The 22,352-nt window shown below is 39.8% G+C and overlaps 2 protein-coding genes across 2 annotated transcripts; one reads left to right on the top strand and one right to left on the bottom strand.

Moving 5' to 3' along the window:
* Nucleotides 1-2,723: 2,723 nt before the first annotated feature.
* On the top strand, nt 2,724-5,241 carry LOC6507238 (COMM domain-containing protein 4). Its single transcript, XM_001956376.4, has 4 exons — nt 2,724-2,840; nt 4,484-4,624; nt 4,684-4,915; nt 4,977-5,241. The coding sequence occupies exons 1-4, from the start codon at nt 2,838-2,840 to the stop codon at nt 5,192-5,194; spliced, it is 594 nt and encodes a 197-aa protein (XP_001956412.2). The 5' UTR covers nt 2,724-2,837; the 3' UTR covers nt 5,195-5,241.
* On the bottom strand, nt 2,887-3,837 carry LOC6507820 (leucokinin). The gene has a single exon (XM_001956377.4). The coding sequence runs from the start codon at nt 3,457-3,459 to the stop codon at nt 2,986-2,988; it is 474 nt and encodes a 157-aa protein (XP_001956413.1). The 5' UTR covers nt 3,460-3,837; the 3' UTR covers nt 2,887-2,985.
* Nucleotides 5,242-22,352: the final 17,111 nt, after the last annotated feature.

Consider the following 22,352-nt stretch of genomic DNA (forward strand, 5'->3'; position numbering starts at 1 on the left):
CAGAGGGTATTATAATTTTGGTCAAAAGTGTGCAACGCAGTGAAGGAGACATCTCCGACCCTATAAAGTATATATATTCTTGATCAGGATCACCTCCTGAGTCGATATGAGCATGTCCGTCTGTCCGTCTGTCCGTCTGTCCGTCTGTCCGTCTGTCTGTCTGTCTGTCTGTCTGTCTGTCTGTCTGTTTCTACGCAAACTAGTCTCTCAGTTTTAAAGCTATCGAGTTGAAACTTTGCACACACCCTTCTTTCTGTTGCAGGCAGTACATAAGTCGGAACGGCCGGGATCGGTCGACTATATCCTATAGCTGCCATATAACTGATTGATCGGAAATGCCATAACTTTGGTGTTTTTTAAGTTAGAGGGTTGGGACTTTCCACACATGTTATGTTTGACCAAAATATCTTATGTACAAAATTTCATAAGAATCGGCCGACTATATCCTATAGCTGTCATACAACGATCGGAATTGGCATAACTTTGGTGTTTTTTAAGTTAGAAAGATGGGACTTGGTACAGATTCTATTTTGGACAAAATAATCTGATTTGCCAAATTTCATAAGGATCGGCCGACTATATACGATCTTCTTATATCTAATAATATAATATGCGTGGCGCCACCTAGCGGACTGCGACTGAACTGCAAGGGTATATCAACTTCGGCTCCGCCCGAAGTTAGCTTTCCTTTCTTGTTATTTTGTTAATTATTTTGATCATTACCCCGCCTAATCGGTCGTTGATTATGAACAAATTTGTTTTCTTGCGCTTTTTATGTACTATGTATGGGAATAGATTAAATTGTTGTTGCTAGCCGGTCGCGCGACAAACTAAAATAATTTGTTTAATCAAAAATACAGCGGTCTCACTTCCACTTCTTCTATTCGAGTGCTCCATCCTTTTCGCTGCGAAGTTCAATGACTAAATTCGAAATTCTGTTCATCATAAATTTTGTTGGTTTTCCTCAAGAATCTCCCCGGCAAGGTTTAATCAGCCGGATGGTCTGTTATCAGCTCAGTATACGGTGATGGCCTAGTTTCTTCATCAATTTTGTGGAAGATGGTGCAAAGGGGAGGTGCGAGGTGTGCCAAGGGCGAAGGTCAATTAATAAATATAATGAATATGAATAATGCATATTAAACTGAGCCACATAAGCGGAGAAAGTCCGGCTTGATGTTTGTCTTTTATTTACTTACAGACCACCCGCTTTTTAAATATTTTTGCACTGATTTTTGATACTAATTTGATCTGAAATCGATACATTTTTAATATTCATTAATTGATTTATAAAACCGTATTTAAAATTCCAAAATTTGCGATAAGATACCTAAAATACGCTGTTTGTTTTGATGTAGTTTACTTTTTATTGGGGTCCCTTGATTCAACGTGAATCTGGGGCTCACCTGCGGGAACCTGATACATATGTGGATGCAACGCGACTGATCGATCAGACCCAGTTCCGCCTTGAGGGGTCAATAGATCGTCGATTGAAGGCTTTAAATAGAAATCCGACCTGTTACCAAATACGCTCAGGTATTTTTAGATGGAACTTTGCGCTGCGCTTGGGCAACTACTACTTTCCGGATTTGTTTACCAATCGAATGAGCCCACGCCCACCTAATCACGGTTGATAGTGGCATTAGCCTATCTATCAGGGATCATCTAGTAAAATCCCAGAGGGTTGCAATTTCTGAGCCCTAATCTGAGGATTCAAGTCTGGCTTTGGCGCCGCTGTCAAATGGGCTGGAAAAAAATCGCTCACGTTGCTCGGATCTCGGATCCCCAGCGTTTATAGTATTGGACACTATCAGTCAGTTTAACGATTTCGAATTTAGATTTCTGGGCAGGCTGTTGCGATTAGTTAACATTTGTTTTCAGCGTGTCCAGTAGCAAAGGCCCAAAGGCCCATAGCCGAGACAGATGAGATAATTAATAGCACATGGACAAGCAAACAATCAGACACACACCCATCCAACCACCTCCCGTCGCCCACAATTCCCATGTCTAGTTGGTATTACTATATTTATAGACAAGGTTTATGGGTTTGTTGTGCCCACCTCCAGTGCGGGATTATACTAGCCGGACTCGGGCTTCTCGAAGGTCCCGAATGTTACTCCAAAAACCGAATGGATCAGCACTATTTTCTGATAGAGTGACTGATATGGAGAGGTGGGTCCCCTGATGGTTCAAAGGGGTGTGTTTTGGTGGGCGTTTAGTTCCTGATCGCCAGATAAGGCTAGAAAATTGTCAAGATAGTGTGCCATGATAAACAAAAGTAAATTTTTCGATTTCAAAATTGAATGTTTATTATAAGGTTTAATTATTTTATTAATATTAAGGGCTGAATTACGTATTCAAGGGGAAATTTTTATAAGCAAATTAAAGCTTAGTTAAGTATACAGCATTTTATAAAATTGAATAATTTTTTGGATTTTAAATATTATTAACAAGTTTTCGGCCACAATCATATTTAAAATTTGGCGGATAAAATTATAAAATCTTTTGCTTAGCAAGTACATAAACCTTTTCGAAAGTGGTTTGAGTCCTCGAATTCAATAGGTTGGCAACAAAAAGGTTCAGATTTTAGATTTTAACAAGATTTTTAGATTTTAAAAAGTTATTTTTAAATATAAGATAGTTAAATAGTTAGTTTATGAATGTAGTTGATTAAAAACCCTTTTTTTTAATTATCGATAAAATATATAGACAATAATACAAGTTTGGTGTAATTTTCGAAAAACTTCTTGGTCACACTCTTGAAAAATTTGCAAAAGTAAATAAACAAATTTTTCATTTTTAGATTAGAAAATTCCTTTTACACCCGCACAGGCTACAAAATGGTTAGTTATTAAAAGAAAATAATACCAAAAATATTTTAGCCGCTGCTCGCTTTGCAATCTTTGAGTTTATTTAGACATTAAGTGATATTTAGGTGAGGATTTCGACTTGGCTGTTCATACATTTAGGTGGAAAACAAAACAGTATCTAGTAGTCCGACTCCGACGGAGAGGAGGACCTCTTGCCGCCCCAAGAGTGGAACCTCTGCTTCTTGCCCAGGACCACCGAGTTGCGCTTCTCGTCCCGCTGGAGCTGTGATTTGATGCGACACCGTTCGATGACCGCGTCCCGGATGATTGAGGTGAACTCCGCGTCACTGAACTGGGCCATCAGTAGCCGGAAGAAGGCCCAGATCTCGCCCCGCTGCGATGTCGGTGGCGGGGCATAGTGCCTGAAGATCCAGCCTTCAGTGTCCTCCTGACCCCCGGGTCGTGCATTGTACGCATCACACACGTCCTCGAAGCTGAGAATCGCCTGTAGGATGAATCTGCGGTACTTGGAGAGCTGTATTTCGCACGTCCCTAGTTCGGTGTCCAATCCTGGAGCTGGAGCTGCCACACTGGCTCCGTAAATGTGGCGCCCGAGGGCCAGGAACAGAATCAAAAGCGGCCAGGTCTGCATTTTCCAAAGGATGAACTGGTGTCGGTGATGCCTGCTAATCCTCGCGGCCAACTGCGATGGCTCAAGGCGCGCAACGTGGCTTATATAGTCGCCCGATCCGTTGGGGCACACGCCCACCCACCAGCCCGAACTTTGAAGTCCATAAAATAATTATAAAACGTTTGTCGTTCGCATTTTCTAAGCCGTTACACACGTCGCTAAATAAATACGAGTGCGTATTAATAAGCGTGGCAGTGTGCTACTTGCCGCTTGCCGCTAGACTCTTTCCACTTAACCGCTTTTCCCTATTTTCCGCCAGACAATGGCAACAAGTGTCATAAATTTTCACTCGCTTAACTCACTTTCCCTTCCGCCGCCAAGGAGTTTTCACTTTATTAATCCTGCCCAGAGATAAACGTGACGTGCACTTGAAACTGAGACGAGCTCCAGAAACGGGGTTGCCTTATATGCTTGCCAGTCCTCGGCAAAAGCGCCACCCACAACACCACCACCCACCTACCAAGCTAACCCCTTTTTTGTGCTCGCCACTTGTACAAATTGCTGGCTGATTAGCAGGCAAGCGTATGAAATTAATCATATGCAAATATTGTCGACTTTTCTTTTCCTTGACGCCCAATGTTGTTGCTGTCGTGGGAGTTCCTTCTGTCCTAGCTAAAGGGTATCATTAGTTTTGGGGGAGCGTCTAAAAAATGCACACGAGATAGTGTATTTGTTCCCTAAATAAAATTATCATCCGATGGTTCTCATTTCTCATGAAATATGGCTTAATATCCTGAAAGATTTCTTCGTTTTTTACATAACAATAATAGGGTATAAAAGAGTAACGTAACCTTTCCGTTTCAAGTTTTTTCTTATTAGCTTTTTAGAAGGTTGTAGTCCCAAGTCTTTAATTTACGCAGAAACGTGATGGGTTGCCTGGGCTGTGGGCGTATATTTGTCCTAGAAACGTGGCTGAGCTAACAGCGGCTATATTATGATATTTGTTGCCAAATAATAAATAAAACGTCAACATACATGTTTTCAGAAATTCCGTTTCTGTGGCGAAGGCGACTGTCCCGATTGGGTGTTGGCTGAGATCATATCCACACTTTCCAACTTGAGTATCGAAAACTTGGAGCAGCTCAGCGAACTGGTGGCTCTCAGGATATGTGGACAAGCTTTTGAAGTAAGGACATCATAATTTTAACCATTTAAAAATATATTTAAAGAAAAACATTGTTTTAGGAGGCCAAAATTAAAGAGCTAACTGCAACTCTTACTAATGAAGGAAAAACTGCTGTGGCCTGTATACACTATATGCTCAGCAGTGCTGCTCGATTTAGTTGCACGGAAGCCATTTTCGGAGAAGAGATCCAGCAACTAGGACTGCCCAAGGATCATGCCGCCGCCATGTGCCGAGTGCTTCAGAAACATTCCTCTTCCATACGCCAAACTTTAATGGATAAGGCTTTTACCAGTGGGTCTTAAATACTACTTTGAATATTTTTGGAGATAAATTATTTTAATTTATTGCTTAGTTAACGAACTGCAAAGCGTTCGCGATATAACCTCGCCGGAAACAACACCCCCAAATTGTGCCACCTTGGAATTCAAAATCTCGCAAGAACTGGTTGATGGCCTTCCACAGGATACCACGCATGTTCTCACTTTCGATCGGGTCCAAATGAGAGCTCTGCTGGCGGAGTTGAAATTGGCCCGGGATGTTATGGAGAAATACGAAAATAAAGATTCCTAAATACTCATTAACTATGAAATAAAGTTTGTTTTGTGATTAGTTTTGAATTACATGTTTAGTTACATAGTAGTATAAATGATTTCATGACTAATAAAAGGCATTTAATCAAAAATAAATAGTGGATATTTATTAGTCTCGCATTTGTTAGATCCAAAGGATTTTTATATGTTTCCCCAACAGAATAAGCTTTTCATTATCCTTTAAAAAAAAGTTTTCAACATTTTGACAAGAGCTTCAAGGAAAGCTTTTCTTTTGAACTTCAGGGATAGATGGCGACACCTCCTTAAAATTAATATCGTTGAAAGTGGCTTAGACAATTTTTATTAATTTATTAATAAGAAAAAATAAGAATTTAAAAATAAATTGTTAAATTTGGAATTAGATATTTCTTAGCCTTGCTTTATGTAATAAGTTAAAGAATATAATGATGTCTTTTTTATATTAAGATACAGCTAAACCCAATAGTATCATATCATAGTATAGAATTTAGGTAATTCTCGAAGAAAGTTTTCGCAACCCCCAAAATAAAACTTTATGCCCGCCATAAATGTCAACAAAAGTCACCCACAATGTTTAACCCTTTTCAACCGATATTTAACCCAAAAATGCACCACTCATATCCCGGCAAACGTCCCGTGAACTGTGTCAAATTTAATCAACTGCCCTTGCAGGAGTTTTAGTACCCATGCAGCCTGATTATTAATTATAGCATAACGTGCGGCGTAAATAAAGTGAAATTTGTTAATAAAAGACCCAGAAAAGTAACCCTTTTGGGTGGAACGGGGGTTCACCTTGTCCGTGCCTTCCACATTTGCTTATCATGCGATTTGGCCACGGCAATTACCGTCGCATCCTTTGGCCATCCTGCCGCTTCCTGTGTGTAGGGCAGGTTATTAAAATTATCTGCAATGCTTAAGGCATGGCAACAGGGAGGAGGAAAAAATAAAAAAAAATTTCAATTAAAAGTATACAAAAAAAAATTATAAGAATAAATTAATTTCACTCTCTCTTCGCTCTGGTTCTCTTTGGAAGATTTTCTAATTATGAGCTTGGGCTGCAGCAGCTGCCGAGGTTAAAAGTTGGCTGCCTTCCTTCATTTTTTTATAGAAAATTTTGTTGTATTATTTTTTCAATTAAACTTGACCATGTCAAAAGTGAAAAAAGACGATGAGCAGTCCGCGACATTTTTTGATTACTGCGATTCGCTTTTTTTTTGTTATTTATACCATTTTTTCATTTTATTTTTCTGGATTTTTTCTGCTTCAGGCCACATGTTGCTGACACTTGCAGCAGTCGCTTTGGACCACTTGCCCCCACTCTTCCCCCTCGAATTTCGGCTCCACTTGGAACTTTGATTTATGATGCCCCACGAAGGAAAATCTGCACTTCCTGCCCCCACTTCCTCTTTGGGCATTGTCACCTGTTCCTTAATTAAATTTCTTCTCAAGGTCTCAATGAAGTGCAGCACTGATTTTTCGCCACCGCTATCGCCCTCGTCCAGCGCCAGCTTTTCCAATCCCCAGCATTGTGCAAATATCATATCGAAAGGTAAATAAATGTTCCACGTATCTCTCTGTTCCAATTACCCCGGCAACTATTTGCCCAGCATTTAGTCGATGGGTCCTCGCACCCCCATGGCTTTTTCTGGTGCGAGGTATACGCAAAATGATATCTAAACATTTGTCTGTATGGGTGCTTGGTATGGCGCAAAATTCGTGTAAACAAGGCGGCAATGTCAACAAAAATGTTTCACATAATATGAGTGGGAGGTGAGGTAATTTGAGGTGACGGGGGACAATGTGGTATGGTTCTAACTTGTCTGTCAAAAAGGCTGAGGCTGAGAGTGGGTGGAAAGAGAAGTTCTTCATGGTTGGATATTAGTACATATTAGTGCCTATACAGAAACCTTTCTAGACCTTAAAGTAATTTTATTTATTGGAATCTTAAAAATCTATAATAAATCGTTTAAAAGTTTATATATAATTTTTAAACTCTATCCCCCAAAAAATTCTTTAAATCGACCCTCTCTAGAACCCCCACATCATCCATTCCACAACCGATTCCGTCTGGAACGCCCAAACATGTGTACCATCGTGTCATACCCGTGCCACACCCACATCCACATCCACATCCTTCTAGGCCGTCCCATTCCGGACCAGATTCGTGCCCATTGCCGAGCAGTGCTGTCACATTACGCGCCTGTTACCATATCTTTACAACTGTATCTGCAGATCGTCCTCCACGCACTTGTATGACAAAGCACAAAACTTAAAAACCTTATGCATGTGATTTGAGGATCGACGAGGCAGGGGGGAAGGAAGGGAGTATCCGTACAGGAGGTGGGGGCTGTTTCGGGCGGAGGACACAAGTGTCAGCCTTTTGTCTACGGTTTTGGTGGTTGCGACCGGATATCCTTCTTGTGGCTCGTTTGCTGCTTCCGTTCCGGTTTTTAGTTCGCCGATGATGCGATGTCCCACCCCGGCGATGATTTTTGGGGTGGTGTTTCGCCCACCCTCCGGTTGTCCTTCGCTTTATCGAGGGGGAAATGGTAACTTTTTGACTTTTTCAATTTGACTTTTCCGTTTCGGTTTGTGCGTCCGGGCTTCCCTTCCGGGTTACCCTAGGCGTAATAATGAAATAAACGTTCCGCTAAATGCGAAAGTATTTTGCACCAAGGATACTGGGGGAGTGCCATCCAGGGGAGGGAGAGGGAGTGCATCACTTTCAATTAATTAGATGGATTTTGGTTGAAGAGAACTATCTTAATGGTAACTATGGGGGGTATTTGGGATTCCAAAAAGTAGTTGTGGTTAATTGAGAGGTTTATTAAATAAGACAATGTTCTGAAAAGATTTTAGTCATATTTTATTATTTTTTTTGAGCTTATGATATTATTATTATAATCCATCCAAAAAAGACGGAAACAAGGCTTATAAAAATAAACAAATCGCTTAACTCAGATTTTCAATTCAAAAGTTTTCCGAATATTTTTCAAGGATTTGACCCACCCAATCGAGTATTCATATGAACTGAAGATTTTCTTTCCACACCTTCCAACTGGTCACACCTGAGAGCCAAGTCTAGAGGGTGCTATAAGCCCCCTGGTCTGGGTCTGGGTCTGGGTCTGAGCGAGATTGACTGCTCAACATTAATCAACGCATAAATTTAACGCATTATTATTTATGTTCCTTCCACTCGCGCAGATCCCGCGTTGTTTCATTTTCAAAATAGAAATTGTTTTACAAATGTCACGCTTTCAAAGGACCTCTGCTCACTCCTATTTGCAACAACCTCTGCAATCCTGAACAAAATAAATGGCGCTAAAATGATTCAATTACCCAAAATGGAAAAGCAAGAAAAAAATAATTTTTTTTTTTTGTTTGGGAACAGGTGGCCAGGGCAAGGCGACAAATTCTTGGGCTAAAATTTTTAGACGTGTTTATTGGCGGAGTGCTGGGAGTGGGAGTGGCACACACCTGTGAAATGCGGGGGTGTGGCTGGAAAACGTAATAAGCGAAAATAAGATTTTAATTGCCTACATTTATGGATCGCACTGAATGCCAATTTAATGTCCCAACTCCAGAGGGGACTTACATTTCATTTAAGATTGTTATCTCTTTAAGGTAATGTCTGTAAAGTATAAAGAAACATAGTGATATCTTTGATTTCCAGCAAAACGGTGCTCTAATTACCTCGAGGATTCATTAGATGTTCTATTTGATTTCCTCCGAAAATCAGTGCTATCTTCGATTTCTGGAATCGATGGCCTGTTTGCCCCGTTTCCTGTCGTCTTTGTGTCGGTGTGTAGTATCTGTGCCATTTCGCTTTGGTTGCATCCACTGGCAGGCGAGGCTAATGCGCAATTTCCACTTACCCATCCCCAAATGGTTCACGCTTCGTTGAGTCCCGGGGAGAAGATGCCATGGGGTTATCCTGGTCCGTTGCCGCTTTTTTCTTGGTTTAGTGCACTTAATTTAATGTTGTGCTGTTGTCAACGCAAGTAAATCAAAGCAGCGACTTTATTTATGATTTCATTTATGTGTTCTACCATTAAGTTAAGTGGTCTTCAATTGGGCGGGGTTGGTATCTCTTTGAGCGAAGAAAATATGAAATCAGGAAAGGATTAGAAAACTTTACAGTTTAAACATTATGCCAACATTTTATACAGGAATATTTTATTATTTTCATTATTTAGCAACCTGTGATTATTTTTTCATTGTCAAAATTGTCCAACGTTAGAAAATCCGACGAGGCTTTCTATTTTAATTCATATGTCTAGCGTAAGTGACAATTATTTTCAAAATATTAGCAACAAAAATGTCCTGTCTTTGGTGCTCCTTAGACTTGGTCATACGAAAACAAAGTAGGCAGCTTCTTCGGGAAATTAGCACCTTGTCCTTTGTGTAAGACGTTCTGTACCAACTAGTAGGGATCAACTAGTAGCATCCTCTTGGCCCTTTGGACCATGTGCATGAGAGGCACCTGTCGCAAGCCCCGTTGCCCACCTAGATTCTGCGGAAGCTGCTGCGGTCGACCATGCTGCAATCCATGCTCGAGTGGCTGCTCTGGATGCTGTACACCCTGCTGTGGGTTATTCCCCGAAACTTGCTGTGGCCCATGGTGTGAGTCCATGCTGGATCCGGCCTGGTTCTCCTGGTTGGCCCCGAATACCGGTCGTGCCTGCTGCTGTGCGTGCGCCTGTGGCCCTCGCTCGTGCTGTCGTCCAAAGTGTTGCTGAGGACTCCAAACTGTCTAGGATAACATCAAATAAAGAATGGATTTTATATAGATCATGGCGTTATAATTTTCCCTCAAAGAGTCCAAAGATTGCTGCTGAAAAGTATAAAAGTTTTAAGGTATGACTTCATTTTTCCACTTTATAAAAACCATGAAAAATTCGCGAGTCCTGAAAATAAACCCTTAATTGAATTCGTAACAAGAGAAAATGTAATTTTGATACCACAATCGGGTCGCCATATTGTAAAACTATAAAAACAATGTACGTAAGTACATCAGTATAATTCGTGCAAATCGCGAATCGTAAAAATTGCGCCAAAATCTCTTTAACGTCGGCGAAAGAACCGCAACAAATTGGGCCAAAAGGGCGAATTAGCCAGACCCGGCATAAAGTCGCGCCATTGCAGAGGATTTGGGCCAATAAAAAATTATAGATTTCCATCTTTGCATATTTAACTTTTATCGCGTGGCAGTTTCACTTCGCTCATGTGTTGTTTTAGGCCCAATTCAGGTTGAGGTTTGTGTTAAGGTTGCCGTCTGTTGTGGATTTCTTTTGCGGTTTTTATGCTGCCGCAACCTGATCGGGGCATAAAACAAATGTCATACTCAGGGGCGTAGTCATGTGTGCTTGCTTGTTAGCTGTCCCCAGGACTACAAGGATGTTTCGCATTTTTGCATAATCGTCAATTTTTGATTTTAAAATTTTACCAAGAGGGTAGCAGGAAGAGATGGGACTGCTGATGTTCTTCGGTCAACAATAAAAATTCATTTTTATAATCTTTACATGTGTTGCACCAACAATAGCCTAGGTATAAATATTTATTACTATTTTACGATTGATTTTAGTTCGAATTTCCTGTACCTTTTTGGGATTGCCGACCTTTAGTCTTATTGGCAAATAATGTCATTAGATTTCTCCCCCAAGGAATCGAATTTGATTTGATTTTAAAAATTTGGTAGGAGAATAAAGTGTTTCAATTTATAAAACACTCCTTGAAATCGTATCCATTAAATCCATTAATATGAACACTTTACAATGAACATTGTACATCCATTTCATTAATATTATTTATTAAACCATTTGTTATTCTCCTTAGGAACATTTCATAATAAATGACTGGCAATCGTGTCAGTGCCTATTACATAATCCGTAAATTATCATAAACAAATTAAAAAAGTTCGTGATGTGTCATTTGATGGAGAAGGGGAGAAAAAACTTAGCTTAACCCCAAAAGACTGTAGTCGAGTTTAAGAGCAGCTCGAAAGTAATAAGCAAAGCCCTGCGGGCGGTCCACAATCCGAGCCCATTGGAGATGATGATGATGACTCCGGGGAAAGGCCGGGCACCAAACGGATAACCAATTGGAGCCGTATTTCAGCCCGGTCCGTGGCAGGTTGAGTGCTTGAGTGGTTGCGCGTTGAAACGTAAACCCAAAAGCACCCACTGGGCCAATGCAACCCACTGGGACAGGGATTTTAAATATAATTTGTTTGCCTGCCACCGTACCCCCATTTAACCGCCACACCTCTCTCTTTTGCCCACAAAAGGGGTTGGTGTCTCAAGTGAATCACAGCAGGCTTTCCAGGGTTGGCAGTCTCAGGGGGGGTCGTGCGAAAACAATCAGTCAAAATTGTTGCCAACTTGACTTACTGAAGGTCTCGTATAATTTTCATAATTTGATTATATTACGAAATGAAAACAAAGTGAAAAAATATTAAGTGCAACGACTTATAGATGCCTTATATACTATAAGTATCAAATAGATTTTTTAATTAATATTATGGTGGATACTATTCGCGAAATGGTTAGTCCCATTCACTTTGCCCTGAAATGTATGCTATAATTTTTGAAAACATGAAACATTATTAAATTTTCATCATTTCATTTAAGAAAAATACAAATATCCTCTCGTTTAAAGAGTATACCAAGTCTGCTATTTCCCTTGACCATTTTTGGCTGTGGCCTGCAAGCGAATTGGTGACACGTGACCGGATCACGTGTCCACACCGACCAGGCGGCGTGTCAACTCTCTTGTAATCACGGCAAACATGTGGCCTTGGGACTGTCCGCCGACATCGGCTTTCGGCTTGTAAATATCCGATATCAGATATGATGTACAATGAAATTGCCATTAAGCGTTTAATAGTTGCCACCCGAGGGTTGGAGGAGGAGAGGGCGGTACTGAGGGGGCGGTGCTTTTGCGGTTTGCCGCGTGCCGTCGCCTCATCATTCATGTGAATGGGCTAAGGTTCTTTTCCTTGCCTTTCCCGTCACTCGGTTAATGCTCATGTAAATTATGCGCCAAAAAATTACAAAACCTAAGCGATGAGATAACAATTTTAAAGAATTTACAATCGTGGGATTTTGTTTTGACTGCCAGAGGGCCATTAGGGAAAGTTTTAGGGCTCTGTTCCGGGGGTGTGTTAGGTTTCGATTTGGGCTGTTGGGATATGTTTTCCATCTTAAGGTATTAACTAAACACGTGTCGAGATTTTTTTATGTTTGCAAACAATATACGATGTGTTTTTTAGGGCTTTATTTTAAAATCATCAGTGTGGGGGATTATGAACTGAAAATGAAATGGACTAACCCTATTTTAGCTTAAAGAAACCGCTTCCGTTTCAGAAGCAACTTAGCCAAAATGTTGCCATTTCGCGACTGCAATCAATCTCAGTCTCGCTGCAATATTGCGAAGATTAATTAATTTGTATTAACATACACACACACAAACACTCCAACCTTCAACCTCCAACCAGGGAGCAATAACTGATGGTGGACTATAATTAATCAAATGAATTACATGAGCGGGACCCTCACGGAGCAATAATCATATGCGTAACAACAACATGGAAATCAAATCAGAGGCCCGGAAATGCGTTTGCATGTCAATTACAGCTGCCGCCATACTGCGCCCCTCCCTGGACCCCCTTCGATATATCCCCCTGCTTCTCTGCCCCCCCTCACACAATTTAGCTAATATTCAAAGTCAATCGGGCAGGCTCATGAACTTGATGAGCAAATTGTTCGGGTCGGGAGATTCCCCCAATTATTCATGCCCGACGATTGTATGCAAATCGAAATGCCAAACTCATAATTGAAGGGGAGGGAGGAGCACGTTGCTCCCTGATTTCCGCCAATTTCATGCTAAACATGTTGCCCGTTTGCTTTTAATAGTTGATAAGCCTAAACGAAGAAATTGAATTTGCAACGAATTGAATTTTGAATGGGTTCAAAGACATCTCTTTTTTTATTTTGAATTTCTAAAACTGTTGGGTGTGGGAGATTTATGCTCACGCAGCTGTGTGTTGTAATTTTTAGCATTCAGATTCATTTCTAGTTTCAGTTTTTTATGCTTTTTTTTTCAGTTACCAGTTTTGGTTCTGTTGCCCTCGCGGGATTTATTGGTCGCGATTTCTTTTTTTTCCTCTATCTTTGCCAGTGGACGAGAGTGGCGCGCATTGAAAACGAATCACGTGAAATCTAAATAGCATCATAAATCAGAAAATGGCGGCAGGTTGAATTCGACTCGCCTCGAGTCAGTTTTTGGTATTCCAGAATTTTTTTTGTGTATAGTTCTACACGGGGGACCATAGGGGGGCCTTCCATAGCTGGCTGGATTGCTGGCTGGCCAGACAATGATATATGTTGGCCCGAAATGGCGAAACGCGTCGCTATAGCGCCACTCGCATGTGTATGAAAATTGCCAAAAAGCGGAAAAGCACAAAAAGTGGAATCCTGTATCCCGATAGACGGCGTTTGATTGCGTTCCCACTGAACCACTCAACTCGGGGCACCACTTTTCCATTTCCCATTTTCCCTAGGTCCACTTCCTCCACTAGGGAGAGAGAGGAGAGGCACCACCACCGTGGGTCATTTGCCCAGCCTGTGGAAAATGTAAATTTCCTCCGGCTCGCTAGCCCATAAATAAATGTTTGAGAGGCAAGTGGATTGGTTGGATTTCTAGCGGATAGTTTTGTCCTTGGAGACCGTACTTCCCTAGCCATACCTTATACGCCTCTTTTTGTTTATTTATTGACGCCGCTGGGCTTGCCAAATTCCTGTGTAACTTACGAGAGCCGCCCGCCGTCTTTCCCCATTTTTTTTCCCCAGCCAATTGATTTATGACATATGCGCTGATTGCCAAAGGAATATATAGATCGTGGAGTGTGTCATAAAATTTTTATAAAATTTTTTTTTTGATTTTGGGAGCTCATAGAAGCGTTTTATAAAATGTATAAACTTACAAACCATCACTAAGAAAGGCTTAACTTTCTTATGACAAAATCTCCTATTGCTATTAACACTTATCCCCATTAAAATAATAATTCCAATTCCAGACATTCGCCATCTCATGATTTACAACCAGCAACTGCTGCTAAATTCCGGTAGTCCAATAAAACTAAATTGTTTTATTAATATATGGAGCAGTGTTACGAGGCTATTACTTAGTCACACTCTCCCAAAATATCCCAGATCCCGCTTCATGGACATATTAATTATGCAAGTTTTGAGTGGCGATGCCAGAGAGTGGTCACATGTGGCTGGAAATCTTGATATGGTCGTGGTTCCTAATTAAACGATAAACACAAGTTGACCCCCAAGGCCCAGAACCGTTGGCAATGTTATTAATCCATAAATCTGAATATTAATTCTTTTCGTAAATGGCCTCATACGGGGTGGGGGGCTATGGGGTCGAATGGATTATGAAGTGAAGCCATTTATAAGGCTTTTCAGCCAGTCTTCGTTTATTGTTCGTAATTAGAATTAGAAATTTTGTGTGTGCGTTGCAATTTCCTGTTTTGTCCCCGTTTTTGGCCACCGCCAGCACATGTGTGTAATCAGAAAATTAAACATTGCCATCCGGCCATAATGGTTAATATCGAGCCGTATTTGACTTTGACTTTGACTGGCCATATTTCCGCCTTATGTGAGGGCCATTAAAATGGCTTATGGCCAGACCCAAAAATTAATTGCAAAAGTAGGAGCTCGAAAATGGCTCCTTTTGGCAAAATACATTTTAAAAATGTTGTAAATACGACCATATTTTTCTTCCATTATCATGAACTCTGGCTCAACTCTTGCATTTATTTATGTATTTACCTTTCTGGCCACCTAAACACTGGAAAAGTTTCCTTCAGCCTTCAGACCACAAGAAAACAAACAACTCAATCCTATTTTAAACTTTCCAGTTCTTCTCATGAACTCTTTGGTCCTAGCACTAATTGCAATTAGAAACTGATTTAGTTAATTTGTTTACATTGCGGTTACGTTTTCTTTTCCCTTGCAAATACTAACTGAGAAATGGACGCATGTTGGCCAAGTTGAAATTTATGGTTGCGGTTATTTTGGCATATTTTTTGGCTAACGAAAACTTTAGACATTTGCGGTCTGGTTTTGTTTGATTTTTGCCAAAGGTTCTCACTTGGCAAGCGTAAAAATAATATTAGATTTATTGCCGGAGTAAAGGATAATTAAGGACTACGATTGCTTCATTAGCTAATTGATTTTGCTTGTCATTTCAAGTATGACTAGAAGGGATTTTTGAACTCTTTTTGTAAAATACTTTTATTTATCTTAGTTCTATCTATTAATCACCTTCTTGTGAAACACTTTTCAGGCCAATATACTTGATTTATAATCAGTAGCGTGTTTGTCACACTCCACTACTAAATTACGCAGCTTTGGCACACAGATCTAAGTAGGACCATATATCAGGGCCCGGCTCAAAGTGACGTACCCGTGCATTACCACAGAGTTGCCGTGGCCAAAACCGGCGAGTTGACAAAGCTTTTAGTGTCAGCCGGGAAAATCTTCTCGCTTTGCTAGCCCTCGGTCCATGAAAGAAACAGTAAGGCTTGGTTAGGCTTTCTTTAGAAGACTTTCTTTAAAATTAATAAAAATAATTCGCATCAAATGTAGATAAGTTTTTAATTAAGAATTTTAGGATATTCTTTGAGGAACTTATGATCTTGGCTAAAATAAGAGTAGACCATGACAGTCCGCTTCTAAGAGTTCTTACTGTATGTCCCGCAGAGCGGCCAAGTGATAATTGAATTAGAATATGGCGTCGCACACACGGACACAGACAAACAAAGCTATAACTTGGGTGGAACAAAAAATTTCAACACATGTGCGATGTCATTTAGGGGTTGGGGTTGAAGTTTTTGGGGTGCGGGCTGGGGCTTTTTGGGTTTTCGGGAGTTGAGTTAGCTCCTCTGAAGAAATATTATGCTTTTAACAATTTTAGCATTTTCTCCATTTACATACATCTTAATTATTTCTCAAGATGGTTTTGTCTCTGTGTGCGTACGTGTGGATTACCCACACACACATACCCATATGTGTATATCCCCTTAAGAGGGTTGTAAAATATAACTGGTAGAATCGTTGTCGTCATTTTTACATTTGCATTTCCAGCTAATTTGGTTAAATGTTTTTAGGTGCTCCTTTCCTTTGGCTACTGTAATAATAATAACTTGCTCTGTCTCTTGCCATAGAAGCATATTTTTATGATTTTCGTTTTGCAGATTACGACGAAAGAGAGGGGATTTCGCTAATTACTTTCACCCCTCACACATGTATGAAATCTAAGTCGAGGTATGGTTGGGGATTTAATTAGAGCTTACACATTAGCGTTGAGTCTTCATTTTCATTTCCGTCTCCATGTTGCGGGAGCAGCCAATATTAATTACAATTTAAATGCAAATGCCAAAAGGGGGCGCCATGTTGTCCCAAGTTTTATCGAATCGATTTGACTGTGGCCGCGTTAATGAGACGCACTTCCCCGTGACTATGTATTATAAATGTATCGAGGATCGTTTTGGAGATCCACAATTTCACACAAAATCAAAAAGTCGCCTCGTTTCAATTACCAAAATGACAACAAGAACTTGAAATCGGAAACAACCCCTAATTATGTGCTTAGCTTACCCTAAATATGATCGGTTAATGATAGGGTAGGGCCGTTCAAGATCAACCCCCTGGTTGACTTTTTGTCCGGCCCGAAAGTCAATTGGGAAAAATTAATTTGGCACAAAATCCCTTTGTACTCCGCAGTCAAGCCGAGTGTTTTGCCACGATTTGATGAGGGACTGACAGTGGCAGTGAAAAGTAATTTGTGCACTAATAATGTAGCTATTTAGGGAGGTAAGTACACAGAGAGAAATTTCTATAAGAGCAAATACAAATATTATCAAAACTATAAGAAAAGTTAAGCCATAACTATCTACACCTTAAAAATCACTAAAGATAATTGTCTTACTACTTACATATTATAATGTTTCCATTTTTGTTTAGTGCATACATATTTTCCTCAGACATATTCAGAATAGATGATACCCTCACACGCTCATATACATAATCGCATTTACACTAATTGGGTGATGGTGATCAATCAAAAAACACACAGCAGAAAGTCTCACATAAAAGATGCAACAGAAATGAATGGAGGGATACACTCAGATTCTGTTGTCGAGCCAGGGACAATCAGGGACCTGAATGATCCGATTTCCGGTTCGAGGAATACCTGAACCAGATTGTCCATTTGGTGGAAATCATCCCCTCGTAAAAACGGAAGCAATCCTGCGCAGCTGAAATTCAGTTTTGAGACTTTTGGCACGACCCCAGGACGATGAGATTGCCTGGTTCATCGTGTGTTGTCACCGCTGCCATTATCCTTGCTAATTTCGCAGCTCAATGAGTCTTGGAAAAATACGGAATTGTATATATTCCATGTGCCTCCTCTTTTATATCGGGTGATCTTTAATTGCGCAGCTTGGCCAGCGAATTACAAGCAGCGAACCGCTTAAAGTGTGATAAATGGGTTTTTGAAAGGCCCGGAATTGGGTTGATTGTCCCCTTATATCTTTTTCGATCTATCTTTTGGGTATAATTAGTCAGCGTCCCTTTTTTCTTTTTACTTATTAATTGAATTTCCTATGTGATGTATGGTATGTTGACTTAGCCATAATTGAAAATACTTTTCAGAATTTCATATCACACATTCTGGTGGGATTTCTTTGAAAAGATTAAGGAATCCATAGGAAGCTCAGCTTGATCCACCGCGCAAGCTATGTTTTTACCAATAATAATCCGATACTTGAGCCGAATACCTTAAACGATTTGTAGATCTATTCTCCATCAATCTGCATCATAATCTGGAAACAAAATATTTTTTAGATTTTTCATCAAATTTTCTGGAGGGTCCCCTTCGAAAAACAAGAAAAGTGCATGGAGCCACTATAAGGCCCCCGCGATGGCTATATCTTTGCCAATTCTCATCCGATCCTTAAGCGGAATACCTTAAACGATTTGTAGATCGATTCTCCATCAATCTGCATCAAAATCTGGAAACAAAATATTTTTTAGATTTTTCATCAAATTTTCTGGAGGGGACCCTCCCTTCGAAAATCAAGAAAAGTGCATGGAAGTGCATATGGCCCCCAGCGAAGGCTATATCTCTGCCAATAATCATCCGATCCTTAAGCGGAATACCTTAATCGATTTGTAGATTGATTCCCCATCAATCTGCATCAAAATCTGGAAACAAAATATTTTTTAGATTTTTCTTCAAATTTTCTGGAGGGTCCCCTTCGAAAAACAAGAAAAGTGCATGGAGCCACTATAAGGCCCCCGCGATGGCTATATCTTTGCCAATTCTCATCCGATCCTTAAGCGGAATACCTTAAACGATTTGTAGATCGATTCTCCATCAATCTGCATCAAAATCTGGAAACAAAATATTTTTTAGATTTTTCATCAAATTTTCTGGAGGGGACCCTCCCTTCGAAAATCAAGAAAAGTGCATGGAAGTGCATATGGCCCCCAGCGAAGGCTATATCTCTGCCAATAATCATCCGATCCTTAAGCGGAATACCTTAATCGATTTGTAGATTGATTCCCCATCAATCTGCATCAAAATCTGGAAACTATATGTGGCTATATCTTTGCCAATTCTCATCCGATCCTTAAGCGGAATACCTTAAACGATTTGTAGATCGATTCTCCATCAATCTGCATCAAAATCTGGAAACAAAATATTTTTTAGATTTTTCATCAAATTTTCTGGAGGGGACCCTCCCTTCGAAAATCAAGAAAAGTGCATGGAAGTGCATATGGCCCCCAGCGAAGGCTATATCTCTGCCAATAATCATCCGATCCTTAAGCGGAATACCTTAATCGATTTGTAGATTGATTCCCCATCAATCTGCATCAAAATCTGGAAACAAAATATTTTTTAGATTTTTCTTCAAATTTTCTGGAGGGTCCCCTTCGAAAATCAAGAAAAGTGCATGGGGCCACTTTATGGCCCCCAGCGATGGCTATATATTTTCCAATTCTCATCCGATCCTTAAGCGGAATACCTTAAACGATTTGTAGATCGATTCTCCATCAATCTGCATCAAAATCTGGAAACAAAATATTTTTTAGATTTTTCATCAAATTTTCTGGAGGGTCCCCTTCGAAAATCAAGAAAAGTGCATGGAAGTGCATATGGCCCCCAGCGAAGGCTATATCTCTGCCAATAATCATCCAATCCTTAAGCGGAATACCTTAATCGATTTGTAGACCGATTCTCCATCAATCTGCATCAAAATCTGGAAACAAAATATTTTTTAGATTTTTCATCCAATTTTCTGATGGGTCCCCTTCAAAATTATGGAAAACGCATGGATGCTCAATATGGCCCCATCGAAGACCATATCTTTGAGAAAAGTCCTAAAGATGTTACCACCTTGTAATTTATTTATACTTTAAATAATTTCTCTTCCATATTTCATTCGCTTAGCAGAACCAAATCAAATCGCCTGGAAAAAATAGTCCCAAAAATTCGTTGCCAATCCACCCAAAAAATAAAATCATAACATCTGCAATTAATCCCGTTCGAAGCCGAACGCAAAATGCCATTTAAGATCGAAACTGTCGCGTGAACACAAAATTGATTTTTATAGATATTTATAGATTAAAAATTTTCCACATAAGCACCCGAGAAAAAAGAACATTTGCTGGGTAAATTTATGCCATTATTTTTTCCTTTTTTTGTTTGCTGCAGGCTGCTGCTCTGCTTTCACTTTTTGCTTTTTTCCAATGGATTTGCAACCCTCGTATGTGATAGATTATGAACTCTGAACTGAAATTGCAACAGTAGCAAATAGCAAAGAGCAGACAATATCCCTCCATCTCGTGTGGGTCTGACTTACTTGAGGGGACACTCTGGCTGGCCCAGCCCAACCCATTAAATTAAAAGGCCATAAATTACGAATGGCTTTAATGTCAGTCGAAGATTTTCCCTGAGCAGTGTGAATTGCATCCTTCGATTGTCTGTAGTTTGTCCTTTGTTAGGCAGTTCATTGAGTTGGATAACTATTTTATGGTTGTATCAGCGAATATGAAGTGAAAATAGAATAGAAAGGACAAGAAGTACTGAATAAATACATGTAATTAATATGAATAATCAAGGTCCAAGATTTTTGCATAAATTAAAGTCAAAAAATAAATGTTTAAGAATTATAAATTAGATCATGGATCAGTTATTCAAATGGTTATGGTTATTTAAGGTAAAAAGAGGTAATATTTATTAATAGAAATTCAGTTCTCAGAGGAAAATGTTACCCTCCATCCATATAACTGACAATAGACGCCCAAAAGGAAACCCAATTAGTTACAGCCGATTATTAAGACGGAAGAAATGAGGCCCAGGACTATTGAATGCCAATTATCTACTGAATGGGCCTGTATACTCGTAAAAATGGTCAATTAATAAACTACCGGCCGTGGAGGTGACAAACGTTTAAACAATAGAAATTGATGAGATAGCGTGACGCATGCATTATATGGCGAATTAATTGCGAATTGACGCTGCCCAAAATGTCAATCAAAGAGCAATAAATTCCCCGGAATGGCGTGAAAGAAGAGAAAGCCCAAGGCAAACAAGAGACAAACTAGTTTGTGGGCTGGCGAGTGCTAAAATAAACTCTTTTTGTGGACTCTTTTTTTTTGCGGGAAGGGACAAGTCAGGAGCTTAAGCCAAGTAACTAGCGAGCATCAAAGCAATTACTAAAAAAAATAGAGATACAACTACAACACACAAACACACGCTTACCAACAAGAAGGACTAACTCACACATGCAGAGATACAGGCGCACACACATACATATATAAAATGTTCAAATCATCAAACAATAAACTCAAAATGGACTCCATCGCTTGTCGCACGTTTCATGCTCATTTTCATGTCGAGCGCGTTAAAAACATGGGGCATCCCCACCTTCCCCCTCGCTGTCTGTCTCTTTTCCACACTCGATGGGAACGAAATGGAATCGGAACACTGGCCATCTTGCGCATGTCGCGATGCTAGCACTCTTTTGAGGGCGTGGCCTACACGTCTTACCACTTTCCACTCAAAACCGTTCCACTCGAAGTCGCTCTGTGGTGAAGATAATGAGCTCGTTGCTTCTTCGGGCCCAGTTAACTGACTTTCCCAACTTGATTACATTTTGACCTTCTCGGGGCCGCTTTGTTTCTTTCTTTCTGGTTTTTATTTCTTTGTTTGCCTCAATGTTGCGACGTGTTTGTTGCATATTTGATAGGCTACTGTACCGGGCGACCTCGGTGGCAGCTCATTAACAGTCCCCCTGGATTCGGTTTTGGATTTTTAATTAAAAAATGTTCGGCGGATTTCCTTTTCTTCTATTTTTTGTTTGGATTTTTGTGGGGAGAAGAATTAAGTTAAGGGGTTAATTCAAAATGTCATGTAGCTAAAAATATCGTTTTGGGGTTATTGCAAAGTTTAAGGTTGTTTTATAAAAAGAACATGAGATTAGAAAAGTTTTATAATAGAATTGCATGTTTTGGTTGATTGGTTTTTAATATTTTCCTAATATTTATTAATTTATTAATCATTTCTTTTATAAGTATTTCTATAAAAAAATGTATAATTATTTATTTTTAATTGAACTTCAAACTTTTCAATGAATAAAATTACTTTAAAGGCTTATGTTCTATATTACGTATACGTAATTGTATCTAAAAGAGGTTAACTTCTATAAATTAAATATTATATGTCCTTAAATTTTCCATAAATTAATATTAAATGTCCTTAAAGTCTTGACAGTGTTTTGTCAACCTTAAAACCCCTTAAAACACCCACCCAGTTGAAACCCAGCAATTCCTTAAACATATCCATCTTGTAATACACCACCCTTCCCCACCCACTTCCCTGTTGTATCTCTCCCTATTTATATAAATAGATGGCTCCTACAATGATCATTAAAAACGCATACTCTGACATTGTTTTGCTATAAACATAAACAATAATTCAATTCGCTGTGGTGCTTTAGCAGCAGCAAGGACGCGTGGCGGGAGGGGGCCAGAAACAAAGCGAAAAACACGGCATAATCAATGTCGATGTGTCTGCCTACA

Source organism: Drosophila ananassae, chromosome 2R (genome assembly GCF_017639315.1).
Source record: "Drosophila ananassae strain 14024-0371.13 chromosome 2R, ASM1763931v2, whole genome shotgun sequence".
Taxonomy (NCBI): Eukaryota; Metazoa; Arthropoda; class Insecta; order Diptera; family Drosophilidae; genus Drosophila; species Drosophila ananassae.